At 41.1% G+C, this 16960-nt stretch overlaps 2 protein-coding genes and 4 non-coding genes across 6 annotated transcripts; 1 reads left to right on the top strand and 5 right to left on the bottom strand.

The window, feature by feature from the left end:
* Positions 1-1327: 1327 nt before the first annotated feature.
* Positions 1328-7575, bottom strand: rps7 (ribosomal protein S7). Its single transcript, XM_014411289.3, has 7 exons — positions 7463-7575; positions 6864-6949; positions 5505-5576; positions 4733-4876; positions 4117-4181; positions 2171-2321; positions 1328-1439 (listed from the first exon to the last, which is right to left on the bottom strand). Exons 2-7 carry the CDS (start codon positions 6936-6938, stop codon positions 1362-1364), a joined length of 585 nt encoding a protein of 194 aa, XP_014266775.2. The 5' UTR covers positions 6939-6949; positions 7463-7575; the 3' UTR covers positions 1328-1361.
* LOC111501157 (small nucleolar RNA SNORA73 family) lies at positions 1724-1941 on the bottom strand. The gene has a single exon (XR_002721406.1). It is a non-coding gene; the product is annotated as a small nucleolar RNA SNORA73 family (small nucleolar RNA).
* Positions 3153-3370, bottom strand: LOC111501154 (small nucleolar RNA SNORA73 family). Its single transcript, XR_002721404.2, has one exon. It is a non-coding gene; the product is annotated as a small nucleolar RNA SNORA73 family (small nucleolar RNA).
* LOC111501155 (small nucleolar RNA SNORA73 family) lies at positions 4345-4562 on the bottom strand. Its single transcript, XR_002721405.1, has one exon. It is a non-coding gene; the product is annotated as a small nucleolar RNA SNORA73 family (small nucleolar RNA).
* Positions 5124-5341, bottom strand: LOC111501153 (small nucleolar RNA SNORA73 family). The gene has a single exon (XR_002721403.2). It is a non-coding gene; the product is annotated as a small nucleolar RNA SNORA73 family (small nucleolar RNA).
* Positions 7576-7590: 15 nt separating the features above from the next.
* On the top strand, positions 7591-13947 carry rnaseh1 (ribonuclease H1). Its single transcript, NM_001285799.1, is given in 8 exon segments — positions 7591-8077; positions 9034-9158; positions 10437-10631; positions 10796-10895; positions 11037-11091; positions 11785-11869; positions 11984-12108; positions 13620-13947. Coding segments are annotated over 8 exon segments (930 nt in total). The 5' UTR covers positions 7591-7949; the 3' UTR covers positions 13737-13947.
* The last annotated feature ends 3013 nt before the right edge of the window (positions 13948-16960 follow it).

The raw sequence follows: 16960 nt of genomic DNA, 5'->3' as shown, positions 1-16960 counted from the left end.
TATCTACTGTTATCTACTGCTAGCTAGTTTATTGTGATGGTGCTGTATTTATGTTGCTATTTTTTGTTTTTCTCTTGTTTTTTTTTTATCCATACAGGTGATCCAGGTGTTTTGTTTTTCTTTCTTTCTTCCCCCCCTTCTCACCGTCTCTTCTCCCCTCCGTTTTTCTTTCTCTCCCTCTTTCTTTCATTCTTTCTCCCTGTCCTATCCCCCAGTCATGTCTGTCCCGTTTGTAGCAACCGAAAATAAAATAAATACATAATTATAATAAAGGTCAATCAAATGGACCAATATGGCAAGGCCATGATGATCCACTTGGTAAAATAAATCTGCTTGGCATCTTTCTTGGTCTTAAGACAACAATTCTGATGGCTAAAGATCCAAACGGGACAACAAAGAGGGGGGGAAAAAAGCTGCTGTGACAAAGAAAAATCTGTCAGCATGAAATCTTTGGACTATAATTACACAAAATAAATGCATAAAATTACAGAAAAAGTTCTGAAAGCTCATTGTCCACACGTTTTGCTTTGTTTAAATTTAATGGAAAAAAAATTCTGTCATTTAATTACTTTGCAGTATGAACGGAGGGAGGTTTTAATCTGTAGGAAAAGCTGTAAAGCTGAAAATACTAAACTCAAAAACCTCTTGTGGTGAGCAACAGATCAAATGGCTTCAAGTGCACATTCAGGCCTGTACGACTCATTTAGACATTGAGCCAAGGCTCTGTAAACATGCACACGTCTGCCATTCAAATACACTTTTTTGAATATAAAACTATATACAAACTAAACTGTAAATGTAATTCAAAGAAACTATTTGTATTTAGTTTTCATAAAAAGCCTTAGTTTAAGTCATTTACGACTACTTGGGAGAACTCAAAGTGTAAGACCTGGACAAGTTTGAAATCTCCTGTCCTCCACAATGAAAAATGGATCAACATAAAAATGGGTGTCATTATTCTTAAATAATAATGAAATGCAGCCAGATGATGCAGATTTTATGTTTTCGCCCGTTCCCCCTCCCGGACAGGCTAGCATTTAAATCTGGGCTCCGATCTGTGTACCTGGCCTGTATCACTACATTCACCGTCTTCGGTCAGCCACCCACCCTTCTTTCCAGTAATGGTATGATCTGAGCTTTTGCGAAAAGTGTGCCAATCAAAATAAAATCCTGCTTGCATGGATTTTCAACAGGGCTGAAGATTTTGCTCCCACATACTGACAGGTTATTAATAATTGACATATCGTTTGAAAAGCTTAATAGTGCTCCGCTGGTCTCCAACGTGCCCTCTGAGAAGGAAATCAAAGACCACAACCTGCAACAGTAGTGACAGTAAACAAATTTTATTTTGTCATCTGCATTTACAGCTGGAATTCTGGGAATTCAAACACGACGTCTTTGCCTGTGAGCTTCTTGTAGACACCAGAGAAGGTCTCCACCTGAATCAGGAAAGAATAAAATCAACGTTAGTTTAACTTAACCTGCCTCTTATTTACCATCACCACTTTTTCTTTACATGATATAAAAAAAAAAACAAAACAGCAACAACCAAGGCTGCAGGACAAACTCCTGTCTGCAGCTGAAGGATTTAAACAGGTCTATTTTTTATGCCAGTATGTTGTACTTAATACAACCCTTGGATTTTGGATTGGACTTTGATCTGTGCATAAAACTCAAAGTAAAGGACAAGTTAAGCCATAAATTCAATTTCTGTTTATGATCAGTCTGTGCACTGCATGGTTTAGCTCCCCAGTAATGGCCCCAAAGGACTCTGGGAAGATGTAGGAATATGCAGGACGCTCGTCCTCACCGGCCAGCAGCCGGGGACAGAGCTTTCTGTCCGACATTGTGGAACGGGACTGTACGTCTCAGCTCAGAGCTACGCTCCCATACGCCACCAGGACAGAGCCAGGAGAGCAACTCTCTGGATGTCCACGTCGGAACAAAAAGGTTTCAGACTTAAAACATCTCCAGAAATTTAACCGAGGGACACGTGCTCCGTCTTATCCTTGTAATAAATCCCGTTTTTGGGAGGTGTTTGGTGTGACAACGTGACTTTTTCCACACCAAACAATCCTTCCACTGATTAATACATTAAAGACTGACACTTGAAAGCATCGTTATTCGTGTTTCCTGAACATGCAGACGCCTCCGCTGCTTTAAAACTCACTTTGTGTTCGACGTTGTTCTGCTGAGCCTTGTCCAGGTGGACCTTGATGAGCCTGCTGCTGTCCAGTTTCACTCTGATCCTCTTACCCACGATCTCACTGGGGAACACCAGGTCCTCCAAGATGGCGTCATGGACCGCGGTCAGAGTGCGGCTGTAGAATTGGGGGAAAGAAAAAAGGTCATCAATGCTTCATTTCCAACTCCGTTTAGTTTCAGTGTGTGTCCACAGCGAGTTTCCGTGCTTCAGTTCAGTTTGGTTCTTATTGGTTGAAAGCTTTAGGTTCTACTTGAGCTTTTATTACTTCTCTACCCTGGTGGGGTATTTATCGTGGGCAGAAACACTTAATCATGCTGACATCCTGCTCGTGTTAATAACTTCGAGCAACAAGACATTTCTTCCTCCTCAAGTCCGGTTTTTATTTCATTTCATTAAAGTAAAACATTTTCCCCGATAACAGTTTTATGTTACAGCAATAATCTTGGGAGTGAGGCCCTGAAGGTCAACACCTGAGGCTTGGTGTTGATTACAAAGCTTGTCTCCCAAGGGCAGCCATGGGTCCCTGCAGGCCTGCCTCCACTGCACTATGTGTGGCTGCAGACCTGCACGACAACCACAGGCCGATCAACAGGATGCCAGCCTAGACAGCCGCCACCTCAAGCAGACTGGAGGGGTGGCAGACTATGACTTACAGAAGCAACGGGCACCGCTATAGTACCCTAATGAGTTTCACTTCCTCTAAATAAATCTTACTGAGAGTTTTAGTCAGCCTGGTCCGAGCTGAACTTCGGATTACTGTGTTTTACCAAACGGTTGAAAGATTTAGCTCGGATAAACCGGGGACCAATAATCACATCAGTAAAGTTTTCCTTCCAAAGCACCTGCAGCGCCCTTTCAAACATCCAACTTTCAGCAAAAACCGGGACTCTCTTCACAGAAAATAAAAACATTCAGTCACACCTTCTTTGGTTTCTATTAATGATCAGTCTGTGCACTGCATGGTTTAGCTCCCCAGTAATGGCCCCAAAGGACTCTGGGAAGATGTAGGAATATGCAGAACGCTCGTCCTCACCGGCCAGCAGCCGGGGACAGAGCTTTCTCTCCAACGTTGTGGAACGGGACTGTACGTCTCAGCTCAGAGCTACGCTCCCATACGCCACCAGGACAGAGCCAGGAGAGCAACTCTCTGGATGTCCACGTCGGATTAGATTTACAAATGGGTTTATAGCATCATTCTGTCCAGTTAATAAACCTTTCTCCCGTTTTTTTAGAAACACATTTGTAGATTTAAGTTTACAGTTATCCTCACAATCTCTTTTATTTTGAAGGACAGAAATAAATCTTAAGGGTGTTACCTGAAAAAAGATGCTTCAACACAGTATTAACATACATCTTTTAAAAATCATTTATACACAAAGCAATTTCTAAAGCTTAAAGAGAGCACTGCAGATGCATTAACGTCATGTGATGAAAATTAATATCACAAGAACTATTAATTTTCATCACATGCATCTGGTAGCATGCATTGCAACAGTACCTCCACAAGGTGGTGGTAGATCGCAAGTAACCACCACCAGGCTACCCGACGCTGGACTGATAAAAGGGGTCTGAGAAGGTGACAGAAGATCGAACACTTTACAAACCGAGAGAACACTGAAGTTCAGAAAAATGAAAGTAAACTAAGCACAGTGTAAATGTTGCCAGCTAAAGTTCATTATAGTGTTTTTGTATGAGCTCAAAAAAAAAAAAAAAAAAAAAGGGCTCAAGAGTATTAGTGGAAATGCTCATCACTGCACCATCTTCCCTCCGTTCTTTCACTTGAATCATTGTCAGAGCTGGAAAGTTTCTAACATTAAAGACTCCAGATCCACTTTAACACATTGACCCACTCTTGCGAGTCAGCCGCAGAAATCTGTGATCAGATTTTAAAGCCAACTCTCGGCACTCACCTCCTGGGACGCTTCTGCTTATTCTTCGTGCGGCTTTTCCTGGTGGGTTTGGGCAGAATTCTCCTCTGAAAGTCAGAAATTGTTCAATTAATCTCCAACGAGGAATTGGGCAAACAAAAGCAACTACAGAGCAGCATGAAGGTAACAATCAGGTTCAGGCTGATATTCTTGCTTACATAAAGAGGTTTTATTTCATTATCAGCCTATAAGTTGAACCCTGATTTGAAAAGATGTGCACTGCATGGTTTAGCTCCCCAGTAATGGCCCCAAAGGACTCTGGGAAGATGTAGGAATATGCAGGACGCTCATCCTCACCGGCCGGCAGCCGGGGACAGAGCTTTCTGTCCGACATTGTGGAACGGGACTGTACGTCTCAGCTCAGAGCTACGCTCCCATACGCCACCAGGACAGAGCCAGGAGAGCAACTCTCTGGATGTCCATGTCGGATAAAAGAATCACCGCAACACACGGACACATACCTGAGCTCACGCCTGTTCTTAACAGGGTTATGCATTTTAAGTAATGTTTTCCAGGCATCCAGCTTGAAAGCAAAACGTAATATTTCTGGATATCAAGTAAGTAATCAAACTGACAGTCACAGCGATGGTATCCTCACCTGTGCAATGAAGACCACGTGCTTTCCACTGAACTTCTTCTCCAGCTCCCTCACCAGGCGCACCTGAATCTTCTGGAAGGACTTCAGCTGAGGGACAGGAACGAAGATGATGATGGCTTTCCTGTTTCCACCAACCTCGATTTCCTGAAAAGAATAAAGCAGCAGTCATTTAAGAGCACAGGGGCTCTGAAGTGTGATGTGACGCCACCTGGGCAGGGCAGGAGCTCTCCACGAGGTGCCCAAATCCCAGCTTTGGATCCTTGAAGGAAATTGTCTTAATGTTTCGTAAATCTGTGGCTGTTAAAACTCAGAGGAACATGCATTGAACTCTAGGTTAGTACGAAAGAATTTTAGTAAAACACGACGACTTATAACACCAGTACGTATCAAAAAGTGTGCACTGCATGGTTTAGCTCCCCAGTAATGGCCCTAAAGGACTCTGGGAAGATGTAGGAATATGCAGGACGCTCGTCCTCACCGGCCAGCAGCCGGGGACAGAGCTTTCTCTCCAACGTTGTGGAACGGGACTGTACGTCTCAGCTCAGAGCTACGCTCCCATACGCCACCAGGACAGAGCCAGGAGAGCAACTCTCTGGATGTCCACGTCGGATTAGATTTAAAACGTAGCATAAAGATAAATTAAAGCTTGATTTTGAGTCAGTGAAAAGCAGCAAACACAGCAACAGGCTTGCTAAAACAAAATCTATGTATCAGTTATGTAAATAATTCAATGACACGAAGCTCATGCACACAGGTTCATGTGAACTCTCACCTTTGCTGCAGTGATGTTCAGTTCTCTCAGCTGAGCCTTCAGGTCAGAGTTCATCTCCAGCTCGAGCAGAGCCTGTGGAAAGACCAGTCAAATGAGTAAAGCAAGCACAACCACATCACTCATCCTGACTAGCTCAAACGTTTTCTATTAGCTTCATATTTCTGCTTCTCTCTAAAGGAGAGCCCAATCCCACTGGTGGCAGATTTTCCATGTGGTCATTAAAAGAAACAAAACCATCCCTTTTTAAAATACATTATAAAAAAACTGAAAGTTATTTTGGGAGACTCAATTATCAGCTGCTGCACCAGTAGGTTCTTCATCCTGAAGACAGACTAACAACTCTACCATCTTGGACTCCAACTGGTGACGGTTATGCTCTTGAGCCTCAGTGAGCTTCAGCTGCTGAAGGTTCAGGATTACATCACCTTCCAAGTTACAGGATCTCTCCACAGCAAGGGGAAAGACTTCCATCACCAGCTGCTGTCCAAGACAGCAGAGTTAGAATCTGAGACAGCTGACTGATCGCCATGAGAGCAACCAGGTAAGCTTTAGGGAACACAAGATGAGAAATACCACAGCCGCCTGGTGAGCAGGGTTAAAACATCACTTCAGTTATTGTTAAACTAATCAGTTAAGCCAGGGGTACAGCTTTCTGTCCGACAGTGTGGAACAGAACTATGTTGAGCTTCAGCTGCTGAAGCTCAACATAGCACTCACAGGTGCATTATTTTACTTGCCTTTTCTTTTTTTGAAAGAGAAAACATGACCTGGGTTACTTTTTTTGCTTACTGAACTTAAAATGTACCACCACTATTGCACTGCAATGCTGGTGCTGCTGGTACTTTATTCACCAGACACTTCAAGAAATATGATATAATTTTAAGGCCGCATCACCCCATCAGTCCACCAACCAGTAAGCGGACAAAACCACCAAACAGGGCTGTCCTAATGAAACACTCAGCCTTACAGGATTGAGAAGAACCAGCAGCTGAGACTTTAATGTCAGTCATAATTAAATCACATTAAAGACTCAATCACACACAGCCTTACATTCCTCCAACAGTACAATTCTTGTTTAAATAGTCACTTGGAGACAAGAGAGTTCTGATACTGTACATGAACCCCTGTACACAAAAAAAAATCAGTACCTTTTTTTAAAATGTAATCTGACATAAAATTGGCCTCATATTAACAGATAGTGCAGTTATGTAATGGCTGACCAATAAATCATATAGTTCTCTTACACCATATTTATTCATGATGCCCTTTACAGTTTTCTCCCCAACGGCCCCCACAGTTACTCATTCAGCTGGACTGAAGCTTCAATAATACATGGATCTGTGATGCCGACTTTCTTACCTGAGAGATCCCAGACTCAAACTCGTCTGGCTTCTCGCCATTAGGCTTCACTATTTTGGCGCTGGTACTGAACATGGCCTTTGTCTCTGCACGGAGAAATAAAAACATTTAGGTTAGACCCACCGGCATCCGAACATATTTAATATCCACCCTTTATTGAAAGCCCAGAGCACCGCTAACCTCCAGGCGTAACACCTCTGAGCTAACCGGGCTACACCACAATAGCACAGGAGATTGATATAACAGCCCAATGGACATAAAACGGCACATACATATTAACTACTTGAGTCACAATTAAAAGAGCTGAACATCCGACCCTGAAAATTAACTTAAGCTCTTTTTCCTTCGGTTTTGTGACGGCTAACTGAACACATGCACGGCCTGTTGCTAGCCGCTACTCGCTTGCCGAACTCATTGAGCAGAGCCCCTCTACTATGTCTTATTTAGACATTAAGATGAGCCATCCGATACTGCAAATCACATAATCTAAGCTATCACAGGATTCACTTGCCCTACTGTGTGTAAACCTTGCCATTAAATACATTTAAAGTACATTTTAAAACAGAAAAGCTAGTCCAGAGTAAAATGGCACGACTAACCTCTGTCAACGACGGCCAAGGAAGAGGCCGGAACATCGCGAGAGTTGGATTAATCCAATCGGGAGCGACCTTTTTTTCTATCGCGAGAATTGTAGAAACGCTTGAAGTGATAAGAACTATCGCGTGAGTGTAGTAGAAAACAGTCGGGGAAACTGCAGGCAGATTATTGCTGTGCGTTTAGACTGATTTTTGTTCGATTTTGTTTACTGCAACATTTTCAGATAGGGATATACGGCCAATGAAGAAACTAAGATGACTGCAAGACTTATTAGACTGGTGTTAAATATATATGGAATACTTTTTTGGGCTTTTTCGGGTTTAGCTTTCCCGGACATCTGTACACCTGGCTGCTAATTTGGTCCCATATTTCAAGATTTTATGTCAAACCACGCCTTCCCTACTCAAATCTATTGATATTTGAATGTATCCGAGTTAATATCACGATGCTAGCCACCTTTGTCCCCGTGCAGTGTGTTGGCAGACAGTGATGTTTAGGCTGACTGGTCTTTTCAGAGTTGCATGCAGGACCTTTTGTAGCGCTGCTGACGACATGGCGAAAGGGAAGTTTTTCTACGCAGTTAGGAAAGGACACAAAACGGGAGTCTACACTTCATGGTGAGGCCGGACACAACTCAATGCCTGCACATTTGTTTTTAAGAAAATCAATGTTATTGGCTATTCAAAGTGCATGTTCTTTCAGTGAGAGTGAGTGGATGCCAGCTTCCGTTCAGATGCACGAAGATTTCTTTTTCTCCTTGAGCTACAGTAAAACAACCCAGCGGGTTTAAGATCATATCAATGTTTCCCTGTCAGTACATCCCACACTTTAATTCGGCATGGAAGCATAACATACACGGCTTCGTTTTCTCCGTTTTTCAGGTGGTTAGCCTTCAAACTGTTAAATGTATTTCCGCCATTAATGTGGCTCATTTGTGAGTAGGAGGGCCTAAAATTGATTTATTCTTACATAATGTAGTATGTCTTTGGTTTGTTTATATTACAAATAAATACATATAAAATAAACAACACGCCAGTACCAGACCAGTGAAACTCCACCTTCTGTTAGTGCACAGAAGTTTAACTACACATTTAATCTTTGAGAAAATAAACTTTGGACCTATTGTTACAAGAAGGGAACATTTTTGTTATTGTTTTTCTGTTACTTAATTAGTTTAATGTACCGTAAATGATAGGAAACAGTCAAAAGTTAAAACACAGTTAAAGTCATCCTCCACAGCTGCCCACTGGGCCGGATTGGAGTCTGTCCTAGATATTTTCTCTCATTTCATTTTCATGCTGGAAATTCAGAAATCACTAGTTTCTGAAATATTCAGGCCAGTGTGTCTGCCACCAACAATCACTGCCATGTTCAGTGCCACTTAAATTCTCTTTCTTCCTCACTCCAGTGGCTCAGTTTGAACGTCAGTGGGTCATCTTGACCATGTCTGTGCCTGAATGGATTGAGTTGCAGTTGAAAAGGTGTATCATTAAAGTGTCCGGAGGGGAGAATGAAGACATCTCAAGGTTTTTATTCTCCTGATTTTTTACTTTTTATTTTTTTTGTCATTTAGGGACGAGTGTAAGAGCCAAGTGGACAAATTTCCGTCCGCCTCCTTTAAGAAGTTTGCCTCAGAGCGAGATGCCTGGGCATTCGTCAGAGGGATCGAGCCTTCTGCAGTTCCAGACGTGAAGAAAGGTGAATATTTTCTAATTTTATACTCTTCAAATACACACGAGAAACTATAATTACTTGGAGCTGGGATTGAGGCTGAACTTGGAGCATCTTGGTTTGGAAGTGGCCGTCAGTTTGGAATCCAAGAATATGTTAAAACCCTCTACTGCATGACTTTTTATTTTTTGGGGAAAAAAATATTTCTGGGGGAGCTTTAGGGTCCCTTATAATATATCAATCATAAAATTTGACCCCCCCCCCCCCCCCCCCAAAAAAAAAACAACAAAACAAAACAAAAAAAACAGATATTGGTTTGTTATTTCAAGGCAACACTGTGCGATAAGGGTAGTCAAATAACAAGTTATTCTATAATACGTTTTATTAGTACAACCAGGATGAACAAATAAATAAACAACAATAAAAAAACTATGTAAACATTTCACAGAACAATAAAACACCAAAATACATCCAACATTTGACCCTAACCCCATGCGTGTACACACACACACACACACACACACACACACACACACACACACACACACACACACACACACACACACACGTTGTGTTTCCATCACTTTTAGGGATATTACATTAACTTGCATTCATTTCCTGGAGACTTATCCTGACCCTACCCATCACAAGTCCCTGCCTGAACCTAACTCTAACCCCGACTCAAGCCTTCACCCTAAAATTGAATGATTTACCTTGCAATTGTCCCCATAAAGTAGGCTAGACCTCACAATATGAGTGTAAACAAATTTGTGTTCCCACAACAGTAAGACACACACACACACACACACACACACACACACACACACACACACACACACACACACACAGTTACTTTACCAACTGACCCCTGAGCTCCTAAGTGTCCCTCAAACCTGATTCAGGGATCCACTCCTCTACTTCACTGTCACTCCCTGAAAGCTCACTGTCCTCACTTTCTGAGGACAGAAAGTGCACATCCCCTTGGTTTCCTTCCATAAAAGGTTTTTACATCCATGTCCTGTAATTGAAAAGTAGAACAAACAATCAAATATGCTTCTTAAACTTGCATGTGCATGAATATGTTTTCTTTTATATACATTTATTTGTGTGAGGCATGAAAATGTGGTTTGTTGCCTCAGGGCAACGCTATGCAGTAGAGGGTTAACCCAGCCACTGTGTCTGTTTGAGGTGGTAATACAGCATGCAGGTCTGGATTCACACAAAGCTCACAGGTGATTTTAAGTGGAGAATCAGGTACTTGCTGCACACTGTTCTTGATGAACTTCTTGTGTTTGTGGCTTTCAGTAACTCAGAGCGTGGAGTCTGATGTCACTCTGCTTCCTAAACGAGGCCCGGAGCCGCTCGAGTACATCCCTCTTGGCAAAAAGAGATGTCACTCGGAGGAGGAGGCGGGGCACCAGCCCAAACGAGTTAAGCCATCAGAAAGCTCGACATCACAAAACTCGTCATCAGAGAGCTCGGACGGATTCACGTACATGGGTGAGATGTGCAAGATTTAATATTAGAGCTCAACTCCATTCAACATGTTATCGGGACAAAATCATGTCATTTACTACATACAGAAATATTTAAATATAAAATGTAGAAAATGGAAGCAATAAAACTTGAACTCCAGTCTGAACTGTTCTGCGTTCTCCGTACAGGTGACGCTGTGGTCGTTTACACCGATGGCTGCTGCTCAAGAAACGGACAGAGCGGCGCACGGGGGGGCATCGGGGTGTACTGGGGATGCAACAACCCACTGTGAGAATATGTGCACGTGCTACAACGAGCATGTTTTAAACAGTTCCTAAAATCTGCTCAGTCTAAACCTCCATAGTGAAAGTCTTAACTGCATAAATGGATGCATCGGTTTCTCACATTTTGTTGCCTCTGGCTTTATAGAAATGTTGCAGAGAGGCTGCAGGGAAGGCAGACCAACCAGCGCGCAGAGATACAAGTAAGATTTACATCTCAGCATGAGAGTTTCTGTCTTAAAAGTCCAGTTTAATGCTCAGTGTTAACTCTGCAGGGCTGCACTTAAACAGTACTTTTTAAATTTTTAACACTAACATGGGGTGATTTTCATTCTGTTGCTTTAGAATCTTTTTAAAGGGACCACCATGACACCCTTTTTTCCTTTTGTGAGATGTTGTGTAGAGAGAAATAAAAGAAGAGCACTTCAATTTGCCACTTATTGTTGTGCTTTAATATATTTTAATGGGAAGTATGTTTTTTATTTTTTGGTTTTTTTTTGGGTGTCGGGTAAAATCTACCTGACATTAGTGATAGTGTTATAAAACTGCATGTTAGTGTGCTAGGGTTAAAGAGAGGAGAGGCTGAGGCAATTTTAACCAGTTTAAACTACTGAGGGCCAGCATGTAAAGAGGCTTATTAAATGTACAGCAAATACAAAGAAGCGCCACCTGATGGTCATAGAGGGAACAAAACTAAAAATGGCACCATGAGAATGAAGGTTTTAAACTCAACTTCTGAAAAGTTTCCTGAGGGAGCAGATATGTAAATGTACCTATTTATTGGAAAGAATAGCAAGACGCAGGCCTGTAAATGCCTGTTTGTTATTTTATGCTTGGATTTTTCTCTACAAGCTTTAAAGCATAACTAACTGTCGTCTCTGCTCTCGCTGCACCAGGCGGCCTGCAGAGCGCTGGAACAGGCCAAACAGAATAACATCAAGAAACTCGTTTTATACACTGACAGCAAGTTTACGATAAACGGTGAGTCACAAACTCGAGTCATGCTGCAGTCATGTTGCATTACCACTCAGATTTCAGCTTTTGAATTTCCCACTGAATGGGTAAAGGTTTTTCTTTTCTTTTTCCTTCATGCAGGTGTGACCAGCTGGGTGAAGAACTGGAAGCTGAACGGCTGGAGGTTGAAATCTGGAGGTCAGATTACCAACAAAGACGACTTTGTGAAACTGGACAGGCTGAATGGACAGGTGGAGGTGGTCTGGGTAAGTATCAGTGTTTCTTTGCGGACGGGGTCTTTAGATTCATGCAGGTCAGAAGTAAACAATGTTTTTACATTTACCGCAGGAGTCTTTTTGCAGTCAACCGCCCCCTGCTGGGGAGGTGATAAATCTGTCCATGGCCTGAAAAATGGCCACAAGGGGGCACGGAGGGCTCAGTACAGTCAGACAGAGCAAGCAGCCGAACAGCTTTCCTCAGAGGCTAAAACTGTATATATCAAAGGGACAGTTTCAGTGGATTACTTGGATTAAGATGATTATGTTTTGTTTTTTGTTTTCTGAAATCTTATGCTTTTGATAAGCAGATGAAGTGTTACATATCCAAATAATTTTGCTATTTCAAACGTCTTCAAAAAAGAAAAATCTGAGCATTCGGCTGAAGACAGGTTCAGCGTTCCTGTTTCATTTTGTTTGCACATTAGAGTCTTAATTCAGAAAAATATCGTAAATTTTTATTCTTTTAATCAGCTCTGAATGATAAAAATGTTAAATGATAGAAACTCCCTGGTTTGTTAATAAGACTAAGTGTTCGACAAGTACACATTTGATACTAAAATATGCTAATGTTTCTTTCATTAGTACTAATTAAATGTGCTAATTTGCATAAATGTTGAATAAACAACAACATTTTATTCAGACTAGTCTCACAAATGTGTAAAAGGTTCCTGCACTGCGTCACCTTTCTGTTCTTTGGTTAAAAAAAAAAAGTAATTTTATTCCTCTTGCTGCGGGATCATCTGTGTTTTTATTTTAATTGTACGAAGTCAGGCTGGCACAAGGTTGATTGTCACTTAATTTCTGATTCAATTATTCGAATGCTTAAAAATGTAAAATATACGTTAAAATAAGGGTCCACAAATAAATCGTGAATGCCAGAAAGATATTACGAAAGGGTTCAGATTATCGTGAGGGAAGAATTAAACCCCCTCAGTCCAAATTAGGCCCAAAAAAGGTGAATATTCAGATTTTTGAAGGTGAAGCCAGAGAAATTCAGCATTTTCTGCTTGGAAAATTTAACTTAAAATGATGAGCTCATTATTACATTGTTCTCTTCACTTCTGGTGGATTGTTTTGATGTGCAGAAAGTAGTCTGATCTGGAAACGGTGTGACAGGTTCAATTTAAAAGTAACAGTCAGAGAAAAGCATCAGCAGTATTGTTAATGCCTTATCTGATGGATGAACCGGTAATGGTAAAAACCGCCTGTTTGAAGGTCGTACGTATCAGGATGTAATGAAAAATCTTCTGGTCATTTGCAGGTCTTAATGATTTAAATGCAACCCGTGATGAGCACCCCATGATTTGGCAGCAATAATTTGAAGTGATCATTTTACTGTGACTGCATTACAGGCCGCAGTAGTAAACAGTCTTAGTGCTGCATAGTACAGCCATATCCAATCATTTGTTTAATGCTCAGTAAGCGTCCAAGTGATTGATTATTAGTTGTTATTTTCATGTTTTTATACTTACTTGTCTGCCCTTCTGGTCCTCCTCCAGATGCACATTCCAGGTCACGCCGGCTACAGAGGCAACGAGGAGGCCGACAGGCTGTCAAGAGAAGGAGCGGCGAAGCCTCTGCAACCAGAGCACAAAGAAAAAGACGAGCACCTTTAAAGAAATCTGCTGCAGGACTGTTTAATGCTCTTTTTCTGGTTCTTTAGCTTTGAAACAAACCTTTGAGAGGTTTGTTTCTTGTCCGTGTCAGTTGTGACTGTACCGAAGCTTGAAGGTTGCAGAGAGTCTGCACGCTCATCCTTTTTCTTTTTTTTTGTGTTGAATGTAAATTTCGATTTGTTTTGGGTCTGAATAAAGATTTTAAGTTTCACCTGTTGTTTCCTGTGAAGTAGCAAGAAGTGAGAAGACAGTTCTTGAGTCTAAGAAGTTGAGGAAATCAGGTGAGCTCAAAAAGGTCAAGGAGATGGAGACATGTTGATGAGAAACTTGGACGATGTTTTTAGTTTATTCTGTCTCGTTGTAATCCCCGCAGCCTTCCAGCAGGAGGCGCTCCAGGTTATCATTCGAACACAGACAAAGGGCTCCTGAGGATTTGGGGTTTATTTAAGGATCTCCTCGCGAGCTGATTGATACATTTTGATGAACATCGTCCCAAACACGCCAGTGCTTGGGGAATATTGTTTTCAAATCACATGTAAGTAAAGTTTATTACAGTGAAACTGAAATGAGAACGAAGGGGTTTGAGATCAGCGTCTGAATCCTGAAAATCCTGTTTCTCTGTCACAAAATTAAACTGGGAGATGTCTACTCCCAGTCTGACAAACCAGTAATCATTATCACATTATACAGTATTAACTCTCCTTATGGGCAGCTTATCAGAGTAATCCTTGTTTCCTGGACTGAAGATGTACATTTATTTTAGTTTTCTAAAATAAAGTTTTATTGTGAAAAACACCTTCACTACATTAGCAGCAGGTAAATTCCCCTCAGAGGAAACTCTGACATACTGCTGAGGGCAAACACGAAACCTCCTAGAGACTGAAAGGGACACTGTGCATTAAGAAGTTTTTTTTATTTAAAAAAGGACATGTTAATTAAATTGAACGCTTAGTCATGCAGGCTCAGTTTAATATGCAGGTTGGTGGCATTTATAAAGGGTAAAAGAAAAGCAAAGATGAAGAAGACAAAAGAACATCATTGATAGAAGCATAATAACATTAAAGGCCACTTGTAAAGCTCACAAGCACAAAAACACACGAACCTGATTAAAAACATGTATAAAACAGTATTTATCTTTAAAGACTTGGACACTGCAGAGACAGACATCACCTTTCAAAACAATTGAGCCATTATTGTAAAAGAAACCGGAATCCTAAATAGGAGCATAAATAATGAAAGGAAGACATCTGTAGAACTAACAGCTGACAAGGAGGAAGGGCAGCACTGTCTCCCTTTATTGCTTAAAATGTACATTCTCAGTTAATCTCCTCACATCTTAGCCTTCCTGTGGTCCACCAGAGAGGAGCAGAGGAGTAAAGCAACAGGCATTTAACTTAATGAGGCATCCTTCTTTCAGAGCCTCATTTTAAACCAGCTAAGTAGCCCAACTAAATCTTTGTCTCAGATGGAGCAACAGCTTTTTGGAAGGGACAAATATAAGCTAAATAATCAAAAATCTCCAAGGCACTCTCTTTTTATGTGAAATTATATTTCCTTAAGCTCATGGCATCATTATACTCAACCTAAAACTCTGACTTGTTTAGACACACACACACACACACACACACACACACACACACACACACACACCTGGAAGAAAACGGACTCCATGAACACACCGACTATTTTCCAGTTGGTGCTCTACCAGTAGGAAACTTCCATTTAGGTGAGAGCGGAAAATTCCACCAGGAACACTCCACCAATAGGAGGAGTCTTCAGTATCCTAGAATTAACCAAAATGAATCAGATTCAATCCAAATCAGATGAGAAAAACAAAACACAGATAACATAAATGTTATAACAAAGTAATAAAATCTTAGTCCTCATTTACTGTAAGTTGGGGTATTCAGTAGTTTCCTTTTGGTTAAGATGCCTTTTTCTTCAAGATGTGGTCAATTCCAAGTGTTTATATTATAAAAGTCCAGGTAGTGCTTGGAGGTAATGTTACATGTGCCTATAGGATATTTTATATTCCCAAATAAAACAGTGATTTAACGAAACGTGTGCTGCTTAAAGAGTCCTCCTGTATTTTCCAGCCATGCTGTGGCATATTTATATACTTAAAGGTGACCTCCCCCTCTGAGGATACACTTGTGCCTCCTTGATTATATCTCCTCCGTCCTCCAGATGCTTTTTAACAACTGAGACGCACTGAGACTGATTTACGTGTCATAAGCAGGAAATCAGAGCGACGAAGACAGGAAGTCAAGCCGCATATTATCCAGTCAATTACAAATGTTTGACTGTGAATTTAGTACATAGGTCTTTTTATATTTTTATTACTTAACCTGGCAGGAGTTACATATGGTCATATTAACCAATTATAAAGTGCTAATCTGAGGCTGCACCTGCTGAAATTTCAGTTTCCAGTATTTCCATTCCAGCGTGCAGTCTCTTTAATATGCTGCGTTGTTGTATGCATCGCTGCTGATAGGTTAACTCTTCATACATGCTCACAAGAATGAGATTAAACTAAAACTACTATGTTGTTACCACAGTGAAAAGTTGTTCACTTGTGTCCCTTAAATTGATCTAGTCCTTTCGATATTTGGCGTAAGCACCCTTTAAACTCTTGACATCGATGATGGCCGCTAACCCTGCAAGTAAACCCAGAGCTCCGCAGAAGTTTGAATCACAAAAGAAGCACCTCCGAATCGAAGGATTTAGCAATGCTCCCAGTCTTTTATTTTGAAAAAACCAGCTTCTCTGTGTAAGTCCTGTGTCAGGCTTCCTGACCTCCTCATCTGGTCTGTGCAGCCCAGCAAGCCTAAAAAATAGACACAGCTATATTTTAAGTGAAGCTCAGTGAATCAGATGCTTAAAATATTCCTGGTGGAATGACAAACATTGTCTTGAGGAGGTGACAGGATTGGAGCTGGAACGCGGTCCAGCATGTGGGATGTTCTCGTGATAACCCTTTGCAATCAGAACATGGAATTTATTATTTATTTAAATTGTGCTTCCAAATATTAGGAATCAGTGGGCAAAAAATTGACATTTTAACTGACACACCTCAAAAAAATAATGAAATTCTTTCCAAATGAGTCCTGTTTCATTTTCTTTAAGACATGGGCTTGGGTTTGTGACCTCACAGGGTTCAAAATGACACTTGGTTGCAGTTGGCAGAATTGTTGTTTTGAACATTTTGGAAAACCCATCTGAAT

This window comes from Maylandia zebra, linkage group LG15 (assembly GCF_041146795.1).
Source record: "Maylandia zebra isolate NMK-2024a linkage group LG15, Mzebra_GT3a, whole genome shotgun sequence".
Classification (NCBI taxonomy): Eukaryota; Metazoa; Chordata; class Actinopteri; order Cichliformes; family Cichlidae; genus Maylandia; species Maylandia zebra.
The sequence above is the reverse complement of the archived record's forward strand: the minus strand, read 5'-3'. Positions and strand labels throughout refer to the sequence as shown.

What these genes read in the sequence shown, in the direction of transcription:
- rps7 (XM_014411289.3), bottom strand. Translation starts at nt 6,938, where the DNA reads ATGTTCAGTACCAGCGCCAAAATAGTGAAGCCTAATGGCGAGAAGCCA. An exon ending in TTGAGTCTGGGATCTCTCAG is followed by an intron (nt 5,577 to 6,863) that starts GTAAGAAAGTCG and finishes GTCTTTCCACAG; the next exon opens with GCTCTGCTCGAGCTGGAGAT. An exon ending in ACGTGGTCTTCATTGCACAG is followed by an intron (nt 4,182 to 4,732) that starts GTGAGGATACCA and finishes TCTGACTTTCAG; the next exon opens with AGGAGAATTCTGCCCAAACC.